The sequence below is a fragment of the Corvus hawaiiensis genome, chromosome 10 (assembly GCF_020740725.1).
Source record: "Corvus hawaiiensis isolate bCorHaw1 chromosome 10, bCorHaw1.pri.cur, whole genome shotgun sequence".
NCBI classification, from domain to species: domain Eukaryota; kingdom Metazoa; phylum Chordata; class Aves; order Passeriformes; family Corvidae; genus Corvus; species Corvus hawaiiensis.
The window spans coordinates 4,549,712-4,566,153 of record NC_063222.1 but is presented as its reverse complement, the minus strand read 5'-3'; the positions used below and the strand labels follow the sequence as shown (position 1 = coordinate 4,566,153).

Below are 16,442 nucleotides of genomic sequence, written 5' to 3'. Positions count from 1 at the left end.
TTTCCACAAGCTACAGAAATGCAGCCAAGATGTTCCTCTTCATTCTTGTTGCTGTTAAATACTTTTAATCCCTGCTGGCTCATAAGGGTCCCAAAACTTAACCAAACCCCCACAGTTTAATCACAGGTACGGGGGGGTGGCAAAGGGGAGAACCCCAAAGATTGGATGCATGAAAGGAATCAGGATAATGGAGTAATTCCAGGAAGGAATTGTCTTGCACAAGATGTTGAGCAGAAAAAGATGCAGGTGCTGCTCTAAGTGTTGAATGTAAACAGCCTCAGACAGTATCTAAAAGAGAAGCTCAATATTCCCTGTACACATAGTCCCTATTTTCACTTAATAATAAATGGGAAATGCAAAAACATATCCACCAGCAAACTAGCGAGGAGGGAGAAGCCAACACAGACCCAGAAAAAAAACCCCAACTTTGAAAACACATAAAAGCAACAGCAAACTTCAAAAATCCCTGCCCAGATCATTTTACATGTCTACATGTTTATACATGAAACTCAACTCAAGAGTTAGAAAACATAGGAGTGTGAAGAAGAGCTCACAACTATCAGACACTTGGCATTAGATCCAATCAAGATGAGAAGGTTTAAAGGCATAACCTTCATTCAAATGAGCCCCATTAAGTACAAATTGTTTTTAAAATTAGGAAAACAAAAGGATTAGCAATGTGAAATAATGAAATTGGAACAAGGAAGCTGCCTCCAGAATAAAGAAAACCTTCTCTTGTTGATAAATGGTCCCAGCAACCAGAGGTTCACAAAAACATTTCAGAATTTCAGGATGATAATCCTTGATTTAATAAAAACTTTGTAGAGAAACAGGTCATTGTAATCAAATGGGCACACGGCAATAAAACTGCCTGTTGCAAAAACCCAGCTTCATAAAAGTAATACAAAATGCAATCCTAACTGAAGCTGTCAGAAGTATCTTGATGTGCAGTATCATCTAAAGGTGTACAAAACCAAATTACCCTACAGAAGATCAATCAAACCTCTAAGCTTTAGTGGTGGTACAACACTGAATAGTTTCATTCTATAGGACACTGATGCTTTGTGCCTGTACTGCCAGAAAAAGCTCCACTCTAACAGGAGACACTAATTATATGAATTTCACATGCAAAATGTAAGAGCTGCACGAGAATCAATGTTGTGCTGTATTGCTTCAAAATATTATGCTTCAAGACTGGCACAGAAAAATAATTTCAGAGGTTTTGTCCTATAGCTCTGAATTCCTAAAAAAGGCACAAGATTGTCTGGCTCAGCGTCCTGTTGCCATCAGGGAGCTAAAGAAAGTGTCTAGGGAAGGATTAACACCTGAGGACGCAGTGACCCTTTACCGGCAGATCCTCTGTGCTTCCAGTGTTTGTGGATCACAAACTTTAGGAAGTTCTGCAAGAAGGATGGAGTGGGACTTTTGATAAGAGGCTGGAGTGCCAGGCCAAGGGGGAACGGCTTCACACTGCCAGAGAGCAGGGTTAGATGGGATACTGGGAAGAAATTCTCTGTGCCAGGGAGGTGAGGCCCTGGCACAGGGTGCCCAGAGAAGCTGTGGCTGCTCCATCCCTGGAAGTCCCAAGGCCAGGTTGGATGAGGCTTGGAGCACCCTGGGCTAGTGGGACGTGTCCACCCCTGGCAGGGGATGGAATGGGATGGGCTTTAAGGTCCCTTCCAACCCAAACCTTTGCATGATTCTGTGATTAAACTCACAGGCAGTATCTTCCAATTGCTTCTCACTAGGTGTTTCTTCTCCTAGCAATCTGGGTCAATGCTTTCTCCAAGCCTGGAAACCAATAGATACGCCCTTGGGAAATAGTCAGTGTTTCAATACTGTACAGTAATTTCCCCTTTTAAGCTTATCAGCAATTAAAACATTTCCTCTAGCACATCTTTCCACACTGAACTACAGACAAAATTCTATTTCCCATGGACAGCTAAGAACCAGGGTCCTCCCCAGACAAGCAAGCTCCCATCTCCCCATCTCCAACCCACCACAGGACAGATCTGCTTCCAGACCACCCTTCCATTCCTAATTTTTCATCCCCTCACTGACTCCCCAACTCAATCCTGAATTCCCCAAGCACTCTCTCTGTATAATTTATCTCAATCAGGCCAGCAAAACACACAAAAATTTGCAGCTGAACCTGCCAGTGAGAAAAAGCCCCGGCCTGTGCTGCAGGCAGGCAGGTGTGTTCTGCTGCCACAGGGGAGCCCAGTGCCAATCCCGATCCCGGCGATGCCAGGAGCTGCACCACATTCCAGCTGCAAGGGAAGGCACTGGGAAGGTACAGACACATCAGGAATCACACAGGGCACTGCAGAGAACAGCAATGAGAGCCAGAGCCGTGCTTCACTGATGGGGTGTGGGATCCAAGTCTCACCATGACAGCTGGAGTTTAACTCAGAATTGCTTCAATTCTGCATTTCCCCCTTTTCCTTCGGACTTGCACACTCACACATGCCTGGCAACGTTCCTTATTCAAGCCTTCAGCAAGCCAAGTGCAAGAAGTCAAGCTGGCACTATGCAGGGAGAGGAAACAAGTGGGGGAACACTCCTCAGTGAGTTTAACTCCCTGGATTAGTGAGGATGCCCAGGAGTATCCCACATGGAGGGTGAGACTGCAGCAGCACTTAGATGGAGCTTATACTAAAACAGTCCTGTGAATTCATTTGGATACTGTAAGGTTTTTCCAAAGCATTCTTTGGGTGTAGGTAGCTTAGAAAAATGGCATCAAGTGAAGCAGGTCACTGTCAATACACAGCCTAAAGCAGCGACCTCAAATTTTCACTTTTTTAATGTAAATCTCTTTCAAAATCAGCAGCAGCATAAGATGCAGCAGCTGAGGCAGCAGGTTGCAGTGGAAAAGAGAAATAAGTTCTAGTTTCTCAGTTGCTTCAGATTTCAAGAATGCTCAGTACACTACTAAACCTAAACCTCGTGGTGGGTGAGGGGAGGGAAAACGTCATTCTGCAAGATGCTGGGTTCCTCTGAAGGTGCTCAATTCTTCCTTTGCACTAAGTAGGGCAAATCCAAGATGGATTTAATGTCTTGTGTCCTAAATGGAATAATAAAAGGAGAAAACAGGTGGCTCTAGGAGGAAAACACAGATGCAATACAAACAGCTACAGGAAATGGGCAGCTCCTCAATCATTTTCTACACAAAATGGCAAAACATAAAGAAAGGGGTGGAGAATCTTACAAAGAAATATCACAACATGCAGAGGAGAAAAAGCAGCTTTTCCAAAAGGCTTCTGTTGGTTTAAGCAGAATATTGGTGATCGATGCTGACCAGTTTGAAAAGCTGGGCTGCAGCTTTGCTTTGGCAAAGCTCCCTAAACAAGTCCATATGCAGACAACGCACAGCACGGAAGGATCTGGTTTCTCCTTACTTGGACTTGACTAACCTACACCAACACACATGAAATCAGTTCAGAGCAATGCTCTGCCTGGATTTCAAGGCAAAACCACCACCCTTTTACCCAGGCAACCTCTAAATCTCATTATTAACTTCCCCATCTTTGTACCTTGGGCACAGAGTTGAAAGAATAAATTAAAGTTGAAGGCAAACAAAAAGGTAAATTTAAGCAGCAGCACAGAGAAAGTCTGTCATTCTTTGCACTGTTTAACATAACAAAACATCTGAAGAAGCTCAGAAAGGAAGGGGAGAGGCCAACTTTCATTCCCAGATGCCAAGGATGCTGGGCAGCCCTTGTGTTCATGACAAAATTGCATCATGTCAGTCTAGCAGCCTAACAAAACACTTCTTTTCAAATGCCCTTGTGCAAATGCGGTCTAGCTTCAACTCTTTTTTTTTTTTTTTTTTTTTTTCATTTTAAGCACAATATACAAAAGAAGCTTGCCTCTGCCACCATGGGAAAATTGGATTTTATTTTTATCTATCCTGCAACATGCACCAGTTCTAACACGTTCTTCTTAAACATGACAGCAGTGTTTAGGAGTCTCTTACCTGGGGTTACACTTCATTACTAAATCACTTCAAATCTCTGTAACATAATTTGGGCAGATTTTGTCTTAAATGGGGAGATCAAAAATGAGTGTGCAATGCAAGAGTTTGCTACTAGACTAGGGCTAGAATACTGCAACAAGCAGCATTTTCATTAAAAGCAGTCTGGTAACAATAGCTGACATAATTATCTGTCCAGTGGCTCTCCAGCAGAGAAATGAGTGAAATTGGGGGTTGTTTTCTTAATGCTCTGGTCTGTAATTTAAAAGAGTTTCTTCATCAGCAGCTGAGAAATCTCTGCAGTGTGACATCGAACCACCACAGCCCTCCCAGAGCAGAGCCACTCCTGATCCTGGCTCACAGCCACTGAAACCAATTAATAGGGAAGATTTACCCAGTTCAGTGAATTATGATCCTTAAATAAATATTTTATTTGTTCTATTACGTACTCCAGAGAATGAGGCCTCTGCTCCTGAGCAGCTCTTCTGGGTTAGTCCTCTGGCCAGACCAGAAGTTTCCACTCCAGGATGAACACTCACATGAGAGAGTACAAACCTCAAGGTTCAACACCCCTCCAACGTCACCCCCCTCCCAAGCCTGCTCATCCCACTCCATAAACACACTGGATTCTCCTGCCACTGGACAATTTACCTTGCTGAAGAAAGACAGCTTCTTTTTACTTCCATTTTCCTTTCATTTAAAGTGCACCCTAAGTCTGAAACACTGACTTTAAATGCTGAACTTTGCTTTTTTTGCAGCAGGTTCTGCAAATGTCCACTGAAAAATACAGCCCAAACACAAGGAAACGTGACTGAAGGATTAAAAATCAGCTCTTGACTACTGAAACTTCTTCTCTTTACAGGGTAGAAAGAACACGTTCCCAGAGCAAGCCTTATTAGTTTCAATGCACTTAATTCAACAATCAGCTTGCCCAGGGCTGAAACTACAGCTGGGAGTTCAAAGATACAAGAAAAAAGATGCAAGCTGATCCACATGGATCAATTTAGTTCAGAAAATAGCAAACTATTTGGGATGCAATACTAAGCATCTGAAAATACAGGCACATAAAAACCTTCTTACATCCTATTTGTACATATCCAGTACATACAACAACAAAGTGAACTTTGCTTTAATAAAACAAGTAACTGACCACAGCCTTCCATTTGCATTTTTACTTAAGCTTTCCACAAAGCTACAGTCTGCCAGTTGAGTTGCTGGTCAGGATTTTGGGCTGAAATACTTGTTTTTAAACACCTTAAAGATTGGGAGTCTGTGGAAAAGACGACTGATGAAAAATGAAACAGGGCAAAACCAAGTTAAACCTTCAGCAACGTGGAGATGATGAAGAAGCAGCTTTTCAGTCTCCTAACACAGGCACCAGGGAGTGTCAAAGGATGGTGATCAGTGTCAAGCCGAAAGACAAAGCAGCAGCACAAAGCCAGCAATACTCACAGCTCTGCAAGCTCACCCAGCTCCAAGGAGCAGCAGCAGAGGGAACATGGGCTGTGGTTATTTTGTTACCTGTGCAGAGTTAACTTCTCATGAGCTGGAGGGGGAATACAACGTGCAAGGCATTCCATTTGAGGAAATACTCAACATATCTTTAAGGCAATTAATGCACCCTTGAAAACCAACCAAGACTCCCCGGCAGGAAATCTTAGCAGGAAGTCTCCCAACATCCAGCAAACAGGAGAAAAACTCTTAGCTACGAGCTCTCATTAAGTCCTTGTGAATCTTCACAGGCAGTTCACCCCCAATTCACCTCACTGATGCTGTTAAATACCATTTGCAAGTTCAACACCCCAGGCAAATGGGATTTTTTCCACTGAAAGGCCTTTTGGAAACTCAGAGGGAGGACTTCTTCACTTCCACAGGAAGAAGCTCCCCTAGGAGATGCCAGCTGCTGAAAAACAATCAATATTTAACTCGATCCATACTAAATAGAAGATATTTATTGTTCCTAGGACCCACCTGCTTACCCTTTGTCTCTGAACAACAACAACAATTACATTTCAACCATGTTTTTCTCTCCTTCACCTACAGAAAAAAAATCTCCACTTTTCTGCTAAGTAGGATATAAAGACCCTGCAGAAAAAGTTAAATGACACTTCTTACTGGGGGGAAAAACCCAAACCAAAACCGTATATCTCACCTCAGAGCAAAATGCAAGTGAACTCTGCTCCTGAGAGCACCTTTCTAAATGAAATTTGGCCATTTCAAGGAAAAAAAGAGAAACTAGTAAACTCTCACCAAAACCAGCAGCCACGTTGCTTTAATGGGTAGGATGGTGCATATGAGTTACCTGAAGCGCTGATTCCAAAGGAAAAATGCAGCAGACATGTACAAAATGGATACTTGAAGGCAGAGGAAAATTAGTGGCAACGACCTACACAGAGGGCAAGGGGAAATGGGACAAGTGGGAATAGGAATGGCAAAGGTACAGGGCTGGAAGCAACTGAAAGGAAACTCTATAATACAAAAGAATAAATCTAACTTTAGGGAAAAATATAGAATAACTTTATTTTTAAGTGTACTTATGAAATAAAAATTTAACTTAGCAGCTATGGCAAATCTCATCATTACTGTAATAAGAAGTTTGATGCTCCTTTTGAATTAGAATGAAAGCTAACACTGAGAATAGAAAACCAAAAGGTTCACTCCTCATGAACTGCAGTTGCCAAGAGCACAGCCCTCAAAATAAAACAACCTCTGATCAAGTGCTCAGTAGTGCCCCAAAGCTTTAGAAGGGAGCTGCTGTCATCTTCCCAGCTAAAACACCACCACCACGGTATGCCAGATGTCATTTGGGCTCGTGAATAACGTGTGTTTGTGGTGGTTCAGTGTCACCTACCCACAGAAGTTGTGCCATTTTATTTTTATTTCATTTAGTTATACTAATGCACCCACATGTTGATTTAGTCATCCCTGTAGGCAAGACCCTAAGTCACCTCCAGAACAGTGTCCCTTGCCAGTGCCATGGCTATTCCAGTAATGAGTACCCAACAGAGTACAGATAAATTTAACATTAATTAGGAAGAACTGGTACACCCCCTCCCTCAGTGCTTCAGGCCTCTCAGCCTTGAAGCCCATACTCCTGGTTCTGTGTCCAACAGGACTGCTGAAGGGATAATGGACTGTCCACATCTTTTGAGATGTTTTGAACACTTTCATCAGAGTGACACAGATTGTTTAACACAAAACCAAGCTCTAAACAGACTAAGCCAGGTCTGTTCACTCTTGTGGCCATCTCTAAACCCACAGAGCTTAATATTTTTTTCTTTGATTAGGAATTACTCGGCAAGGCCATCAACTAATTTCATAAAGGCCGAAACAGACTGGAGAGGATAACCATCATTAGTTTATCAGCCTGCTCTAGCTTTCCAAGCCTCCCAAGCAGCAGCTCCCATGCCTGTGTTCCTGCTCTGCTCTTTCCCAAGCAGCGTGCTGAAATCAATATGCTGGTTAATTTAATTACAGCTATTCAACACCCAGTAAGTGGCAGGGAAATTCTAAAGCATCGCATTAGTTTCATGCTGTTGCTTCTGCTCCCAGCTCTCTGGAGCAGTCAGTGCAAATATGTGAGTTACCCGCTTGAAAGAAGGACAAAGGCAGCGATGGAAAAGGAATAATGCGTTTGAAGCCTCTGCCATCGAGCCCTTTGTGCCATCACAAGGCGTTTGCAGAGTGTGTTAGCATTCATCCCGACATGGGAGCTGCTGGCGCTGCTGCCATTCCGGGGGAAAAAGGGAAAAGAACTCAATTCATCAGGCACAACTCATTAAATGCACTTCAGCCTGCACGCACCTCCTGCTCTCGCTGCTGAGAGCTCGAGTATGATTCAATCCTGCACACTAAAGTACAGAGGAGTAACTCTGACTAAACACTGCAGGGAAAGTAGGAGCCTCCATGATATTCCAGTCTGGACAGTTTCAGGTAGGAATTAGTCATCAAGCCATTTCACTAGAGCTCAGCACACACAACCGTGAATCAACACATTTGGAATCTGTCTCATTAATTCAGCTTTTCCAGTATCCAAACACAACTCTGAATAGCAGAAGGGGAGGAGAAAAACACGAGGCTTCATCCTTTAAAATACCCAGAGTGTACAGTACAGCTGCCTCCACAGCTCCCACTCTCAGGAAAACACCACCCTGGGATTTTTCATGCCTGTGAACACGATCCCTATCTCTTGTATTTCCCTCTGAGCAGGTGGTGTTTAGGGACAGTTTCGGTCCCTGCCTTCCTCCCAGTATCCTGAGCCCTTCTTGCTGGCTTTTCGCATGCACACAGGGAGCTGTGCCTCCATTTCCTCTCTCTTGTTCCCATTCTGTCAGTGCACTGGAGGGAGAAAGAGAGCGTGTATTCCAAGAGGCCAAACAATCAACAGGGATAAATAGGATGCTGCCAAACAGAATGCAGGTGTAAAGCCACAGCAATGAGGAATGCAGCTTTGGGAATTTTTCCCCCCACCACCATCAGGACAGCCTTCAGTCTCCGAGGTCAGGTTTCTTCCAAGTCCCTGACACACAAATGTTACAAGAGCCACAAACATTTATCACTAGACAGACCTTGGCCTCTGGGGAGCTGAAATGGCTGTTTCCTCCCAGGCCTGAGCACAGACAGAGCTGCACAAGGCAGCCCAGCCGCGCTCTGCCCGTACAGTCCTGCCTGAACACCAGTTTGCAGAAGGAAAGAGCCTTCTCCAGGCAGGATTCGGACAGAACCCCCAGCAGTTTAAATCCCAACACATCAGCTGATGTGCTAAAGCAGGATTCAGGTATCAACCACCCACCTCAGCAATGCTGAGCAGATCAACACACACAAGGACTGAAGTTTATTTCACAGACTTCCGCCTTAGTGGCATCACAGAATATGGTTTCAAAGCAATCCTAATCCAGGCCAGAGGCTGCCTTCTCTAGGAGGAAGGCCTTCTGCTGGCTATTTCAAGCTTCTAGAAGTTTATTCTTCTGCAGGTTTGCAAGCATTACCAATACTGCAGTGGATTATACGATTTTGCACATATCCAAAGAAATGGCGGTCCACTGTTACTTAACTTTGCAAGCTAAAGGGGAGGTAACAGAATGGAAAGGGCCAGATGACCCCCAACTGCAGCTTGTTCTTAAAGCCTCAATATGGATGTGAAGCATGGTACTTGGTCAATCAGACAGACAGACAGGCACAATGGGAGGCTCCAGAATGAACACAGGTAAATCAGACAGACAGACAGACAGCCAGGCACAATGGGAGGCTCCAGAACGAACACAGGCTGCTCGACACCACAACGCAGGAACTTGTCACGACCTGCTGCTGCTGCACACAGCCCTGAACATCTGCCTGTCCCCAGCCCCACTGCTCCAGAGCAGGCTGGGTAACACCTGCCCGCAACTCCAAACCCACCGGCTACTGCGCACCCATCACGGACTGTCAGCAGGTTAAAGGGCTTTTCAGAGCGAGGTAACAGAATCATTATCCTAAAACCAGCACTTGCACTTCACTGGATATAGCAGAACATTTCCAGCAGATCAGTTTTGTTTCAGTGCATAGCGTCTGTCAGGATTAAAAGTAGGCTTTCCATCCACGTGTGCACCTATGTAAATCTTCCCTTTCTACTGGTGCCACGAAGTGGGATTTTGTACTCCTGCAAAGACGGGCATGTGGACCACAGCAAAAATACAGCATGGAAAAAAGCTTCTGTTCTTCAGAGCCAAGCACTTAAAAGCTACGAAATGAAAATTTCAGAACACGTATATAACAGAACCTGATCTTGAACTGTAAGTCACGTACCACACAGACATCTGCTTCCACACCTTGGGGTACTCAAATGTCTGCTCCTTGGGGGATGACTCCTCCATCCTCCTGCAACCTTAGAGGCTCTTTGCTGCATTTTTTCCAGTATCTGTGAGTTCCCCAACTCCCATGGAGAATGATCTTGGGTGCTGCTAACAGCCCTCACTCAGAGCACAGCACTGGCTGGCTGGTGGTACTCCAGACTGTGATGCTGTCCAACACAGGCTGAGTGGGATTTTAACAAGGCCCTGAAGCCTTTCAAGAATCACAAAGAATACATGCTTTCAGCTCCCTTTCATAATAACCAGGCAACGAAGGAACAAGAGGATTTCCAGTCACTATAGACTCCGTGCAAGTACCATAAAGCGCTTTTGATGTGAACTCTTGTGGCCAACTCCTAAAAACAGTGACATCAACAAAGCTGTTTCACAGTATAAAATGAAGACAATTAAGATCATCTGCTGCAATAAGATGATGTTTAGACTCCATTTCTAACATATAAAATTGCATTTGGCCTGTAATTTCCCAGGACTCTGCTCAGCCCTGGTGAAGCCACACCTGGAGCACCGGGCTCCCCAAGAGAAGAGCCATGGAGCTACAGGAGAGAATTCAGTCAAGGACCACAAAGAGGATTAAAGGGACTTGCAACACCTCTACCATGAGAAGACACTGAGAAAGCTGGAGCTGTTCAGCCTGGAGAAGAGCTGGCTTAGGGGGATCTCATCAAAGACATGTGCAGAGAGGATGGAAGCAGGTTCTTCCCACCGGTGCTCAGTGACAAGATCCAAGGCAAGGGGCACAAAATGAAACACAGGAGGGTCTGCCTGAACATCAGAGGGTCTGCCTGAACATCAAGAAAAACTCACACAGTGAGGGTGACTGAGCACTGGCACAGGCTGCCCACAGAGGTGGTGAAGTCTCCATCCTCTGAGAGGTCCGAAAGCTCCTGAATGTGGTGCTGAACAACCAGCTCTGGGTGGCCCAGCTTGAGCAGGAGGTGGGACCAGATGACCTCCGGAGGTCCCTGCCAACCTCAAGCACTCTGTGAGTCAGCAGCACAATTTAAAAACCAAACAAACAATCCTCTGCTGTAATAGATTTTGCATCAATGTTGCATCTTCCAGCCAGGCAACTCATTTTAGTAAACTGCACACTGGCTTTTAATGAAATCCTAGAACACATAAGTAAAAGTCACATAAGTGAAATTAATTTAACTCTGTAATTAAGTGACTGCTAATATAAAACTAACAACAGACAGCATTCAGTGATTACTCAGAAGAAACCAGGCCAGAGAACACTAAATTTGGAAACTCGATGTAAACACTGTAGGACTTCTGACTTTAAAATTCCCCTGCAATTCTAATTTAGCCCCCCATACACATGCACTATGATAGCCCCTAGCTGTGGTGGTATTTCCCCCCGATGGGATTCAAGTCTCAGTTAACATTCAGACCAGACCTCTAAAAAGACCCAGAGCCATGTGATAGAAGGGCTATCCACAAGACCAATTTTACAGCTGAAAGGCATGTAGTCTCCAAAAAAACCCCTGCAGGGACAGAAAGGATTGTCCTCGCTGCTTAAGCACCTTGTTGCTGCCATGAATGCTGCAAAAGAACAGCCTGCAATGCCAGGAGAACTGCTTAAGCCAAGTTTTCACAGGCAGCTATTGATTCTGGTCCTCAGAATCAGAGGGTAGATCCTGAAGTCTCCCGTGAGGCTGAGCTCAGAACTGCTGGGAACTCACAGTCAAGGTCTAAGAGATACACCACGAATGCACAAAGTGCCAAATAACACTGTGTATTGAAACAGACTAGATCCAATCCTTAATTATTAGAGTGACCTATCTAATAATAATGAATATTTTCTACCTTATTCTCTAAACCTTAGATTGCTACCTGCAAAACAGGGATATACCAGCCTTCACATCCCATGATCCTGTAAAAAGCAGAACAATGGAGCATTTCAACATGAGGCAAATAGCACATCTTGATTTCACTGGAAAACTGGAATGACAGTCACTAAATCAAGTAGAGGCCTCCTACTGAGTAACTCATCACTAACTTCACACCACCTGTGTGTTCAGCACCACTGGAAAAAGGGCTAGGATCAGGTGGTGTTATCACACCTGCACAGCCACTGCGTAAGACTAACAAAACTTTCTTCAGGTCTAAGCACAGGCCCAAAAAAGATTCTCCATATGAACCAGCTCCAAAAAGCTACGGATGATGGCGCCAAGAGAGTTCACAGACACCCCTAAAATGGTTGTGGTGCTCTGGATGTCTCTCCCCAAAAAGCAGCACTTCCCTTCCTCCTCCCCAGCTCTCCCTCACCCTGTACCTCATCACTGCTCTCATCCTGACGCCTCTGGCTCCTGCTGCCATCGCTGGAGTCATCTCAGCCAAGTCCCCTCAACCAACTCCCTTCCTACCTCCATCCCCTCTATCTCCAAATCCTGCCTGGTGCAAGTGGAATCTGACATATTCAATTATGTGAAAACCACAGATTATTTTTCCCAAAGGCTTGCAGTCTGGATGGCTGGGAATATTTTCCATGGGAATGGCAAGAGATATTTCTGACAGAGACACCATCTGCCTGCCATATAGCAAGTCCTGCTTTTAGACCCTAAGAACTCTGCAGCGTTTCGAAATAGAAATCCACCTCACACAACAAGACGAGCCAGTTTCCTCTAGTTTTCTTCTACATAAAGTCCTGAAGACTTCAAAACAATTCCTCCTAAGGCAGACACATGGTCAGAATCCCACAGCCCGACAGTGGAAATCTGCTGTGAGCATACAGGAAAAGCAGCGGGCAGCTTTCACTATAAATCACCGTATCTGTCCTTCCTCCATGCCACAAAGAACAGCAGCCACAAATAATCTGCAAGAAGTTTCTCTTACAAGAGCCACAACCTGATTAAAACACAGCCCATGGTTTTGCAAGACACCGAACGCCGGGTTTGGGGAAAGCAGCAGCATCAGACACTCCACTGAACCGTATCAGCCTGGCTGCTGGAGAGACAGCACGGGGATACGGCCCCACAGAGCTTCCGCCAGACCCTGGGGATGCTCCAGCTCTGCATCGCTGTCTGTGACTGATTCAGCAGCCACATGCGTGCTTACATTTATTCCTAATGAAATTTGTTACCTAAAGATGTATAGGGGTGATATTTAGAAGCATGAAAACAGCACAGGCTGTAGTAATTGTAGTAACTCCATGTAAGATTTGGGTTTATGAGCAGTTCAGAAAGTCTGAGAATTTCTGTTCAGCCACAGCAAGACAGTAGGAGAGACCAGAGTTTGTTTAGAGACAAAAGGGGAAAGAATCCAGTTTCTATCAGCAGCTTCACTGAACTTAACACTTCACAAGCAACCTCATTTTCCTATCCCCCGTGACTGACTATCCCAGCATCCGCTGAACCACAGCTTTTCTCAGAGAAGTTCCAGAAGCTGAACCCCCTCTCTGCTCTTTGCAAGTTCACACATCAGTACATGGCTTTAAACCATGAACTTGATTGTATATAAACCCCAATCAGACACTACAAAATGGAACATATGAAACAGCTGGGCTTGTTTTCAGAATCATGGAGACCTGGAACAAAACTGTCTGTCCCTCTGGATTTTCTTCTGCCAGGGGAATACATGAAGTTATTGGTAAATTGGCCCGTGTCTAAATGCCTCCTTAGACTACACCTCGCCTACAACAGAGAGCGTGTGTAGAGGATACCCCTAAAATTAAATCTGCTCATGCCAACAACACAATTTAGATCCTGGAGGTTTAGTTTGCAACAGATTTCCAGTGATCTGAAGCCCACTAACTGAAGGAAGCCCCAGTTTACCTCCACATTAGATTCCAATTTATCCAAGTCTCTGGGGTCACAGAGGCAGAACAGATTATTCATGTCAGATATTTAAAGTGATATAAACCAGCTACAGACAGCTGAGTACTAAGTGCCTTCAGCCATGTAGTAATAGACACCCGTAAGGGAGGCTACAGGAAGGAATTTCACTTAAAAAATAGTAACAGCACATCTTGCCTCCTCAGTTGCTACTTCATGATGAATAATTATGCCAGTGGGCCAGAGAAGCCTGAACAAATCCAACTAGCAGAGATTTCAGGCACTAGACCAGGCAGAGTGCAAACCTTACCACTCAGTACTCCCAAGATTAACTACTTATTTAGAATCCCAGCTCACCAGCAAGCCAGACATTTTCACCCTCCATCTGTACCAGAGAATCTGGCAGCAAGCACGTGCCACGTACAAATGACAACAGCAGAACACTGATCACCAGGGTAAACCATGAGGGAAAAATGTTTACAGTGTCCTTCAGTTCCCAGATCCCCTGACTTGGGTCAGCTGTGTGCTCACAGAGTGCAAATTAACTGGAGATATTTTTATTTTGTCCATTTGACGTAAATAAAGTCTTGCACTGCCAGTTCTCCAGCTTGCAGAGATACAGGGCACTTGGGAAAAACAAATCACCGGGGACACCAACAGATTTGTTTTGAGACTCCAGCCACCAACTCTAAACAAGAGGCTATGCAAGCCAAAGCCTACAGAAAACAAATCTTTGTTTAAGTCAGACTCTCCAAGCACAGAGCTCCTGTGAAAGCCTTCCACAGCAGGCCAGATGGGGGACTTCAGGAACTGCCTCCAAGTCCTTGCGCAGCAATTGTCAGCCTGCCTAGAAATTAAGATTCCTTTCACACACACACCCAATTATTGCCAGGTCTCCTCTCTGCCCTCTGCATGTTGCTCGCCTGGCTAATTAAATCACGGGCCTGAGCTCACCTCTTCCAGGGCTTACCCTGCTCCCACAGGACACCACCCCTGGTCCCTTCAACCTGGGGAGTCCCTCACCATAAGGGTGAAGCCCTGTGCCCTTTTCTTCCCCCAACCACACACACACAAGGCAGCACAGAGACCCCTTTGACTCGTCCATTCTCACCGTGACCCCAGTCCTACAAAACCCACAGATCCCTGATATCACCCATCCCCACCCCAGTCCCATAGCTCTCCATCCCCTCCTGAGCTCCAGGAGGGGATTCATCCCCACTCACGACCCTTTCCATCCTCCTCTGCACCCCCAAATCTGCGTCCCTTGCAGGAGTCCCACAGACATCCCCAGTTCCCACAGCAAACCCCTGGTCCTGCTGACATCCACCATCCCCACTCCAGTGCCTCAGCCCCCCACACTCCTGAGCCCAGATCCTTCATCCCCACTCACAGCCACTCCCACAGAACCCACACAGATCTCTGGATTCACCCATTCCCATTCCAGTCCCGCAGACCCCCATCCTCTCATGAGCTGGAGATCCTTCATCCCCACTCACAACCCTCTCCATCCTCTCCTGCATCCCCAGATCTGCTTCCCTCCCAACATTCCTACAGACACCCCCAAGCACCTCCTGGACCCCACAGCCACCTCTAGTCCCGCTGACGCCCACCATTCCCAGCCCAGTCCCACAGCCCCCCATCCTTTTCCAGCCCCCCAAACCTCCACCCGGGCCCGCGGAAGTCCCCTCAGCCCCTCCTGAGCGGCCGAACTCCCCCCACCCCAGCCCCACCACCTCAGCCCCGCACTGCCCCCGGGCCCCGTGTCGCCCTCGGCCGCACTCACCGATCAGCTGCCGCACCTCCTCCTCGCTCAGGTAGATGCTGAGGCTGGGCCCGGGGCCGCTGGGGGGCCAGTCCGGAGCGTGCGGCCCGAGGCCGGGCTGCCCCTGGGCGCCGGCGGGCGGCAGCAGCAGCAGCAGCAGCAGCGGCGGCGGCGGCGGCAGGAGGCGGAGGAGATGGCGGCGCGGGCCCCGCACCCGCCGGCCCCGCCGCGGCCCCGCGCCCGCCTCCCCCGCCGCCTCACGGGGCCGGCCCCGCCGCCCCCCGCCGGGCTCCCGGCGCCGCGGCACCATCGCTCCGCGGGGACGGAGGGACGGACGCAGGGCCGGGGGGAAGCGGGCGGGACCCCCCGCCCCGCCGGACCCTCGCACGGCGCGGCCGCCGCCAGGCCCCGCCCCGCGCACGCGCCGCTCCCGCCGCCGCGGGCGCCCCCTCAGCGCGGACGGGGGGGGGGGCGGGATCCCCCTCACGGCTCTTCCCGCCTCTTCCCGCATCCCGCCCGGCGCCGGGAGGAAGAGGAGGAGGGAGAACATCGCCGGTCCCTGCGTGGTGCCGGTCACAGAATCACAAAATTGCTGAGGTCGGAGAAGACCTCGAAGGCCATCAGGTCCAACCTGTAACCGATGCCCACCTTGTCACCCAGCCCAGAGCACTGAGTGCCACGTCCAGGCCTTCCTTGGACACCTACAGGGATGGGGACTCCAAACCTCTCTGGGCAGCCCCTTGCAATGCCTGGCCACCCTTTCCATGATGTCCAATATGAACCTCCCCTGGCACAATTTGAGGCCGTTCTCTCTCCTCCTGTCCCTGTTCCCTGGGAGCAGAGCCCGACCCCCCCCCCGGCTGCTCCCTCCTGTCAGGGACTTGTGCAGAGCCACAAGGTCCCCCCTGAGCCTCCTTTGCTCCAGCCTGAGCCCCTTTTCCAGCTCCCTCAGCCGCTCCTGGGGCTCCAGCCCCTTCCCCAGCTCTGTTCCCTGCCCTGGACATGCTCCAGCCCCTCAATGTGGTTCTTGTTGTGGGGGCCCAGAACTGGACACAGCACTGGAGGGGCTTCACAGTGCCCAGTCA

General features: G+C 47.5%; 1 protein-coding gene across 1 annotated transcript in view; it reads right to left on the bottom strand.

The window, feature by feature from the left end:
• Nucleotides 1–15,682, bottom strand: part of RYK (receptor like tyrosine kinase) — a 55,733-nt gene extending 40,051 nt beyond the window's left edge. Inside the window, exon 1 of the mRNA XM_048314553.1 lies at nucleotides 15,379–15,682. Coding sequence (XP_048170510.1) covers nucleotides 15,379–15,667 — 289 coding nt within the window. The 5' untranslated portion in view covers nucleotides 15,668–15,682. The remainder of the gene's footprint in view (nucleotides 1–15,378) is intronic.
• Nucleotides 15,683–16,442: the final 760 nt, after the last annotated feature.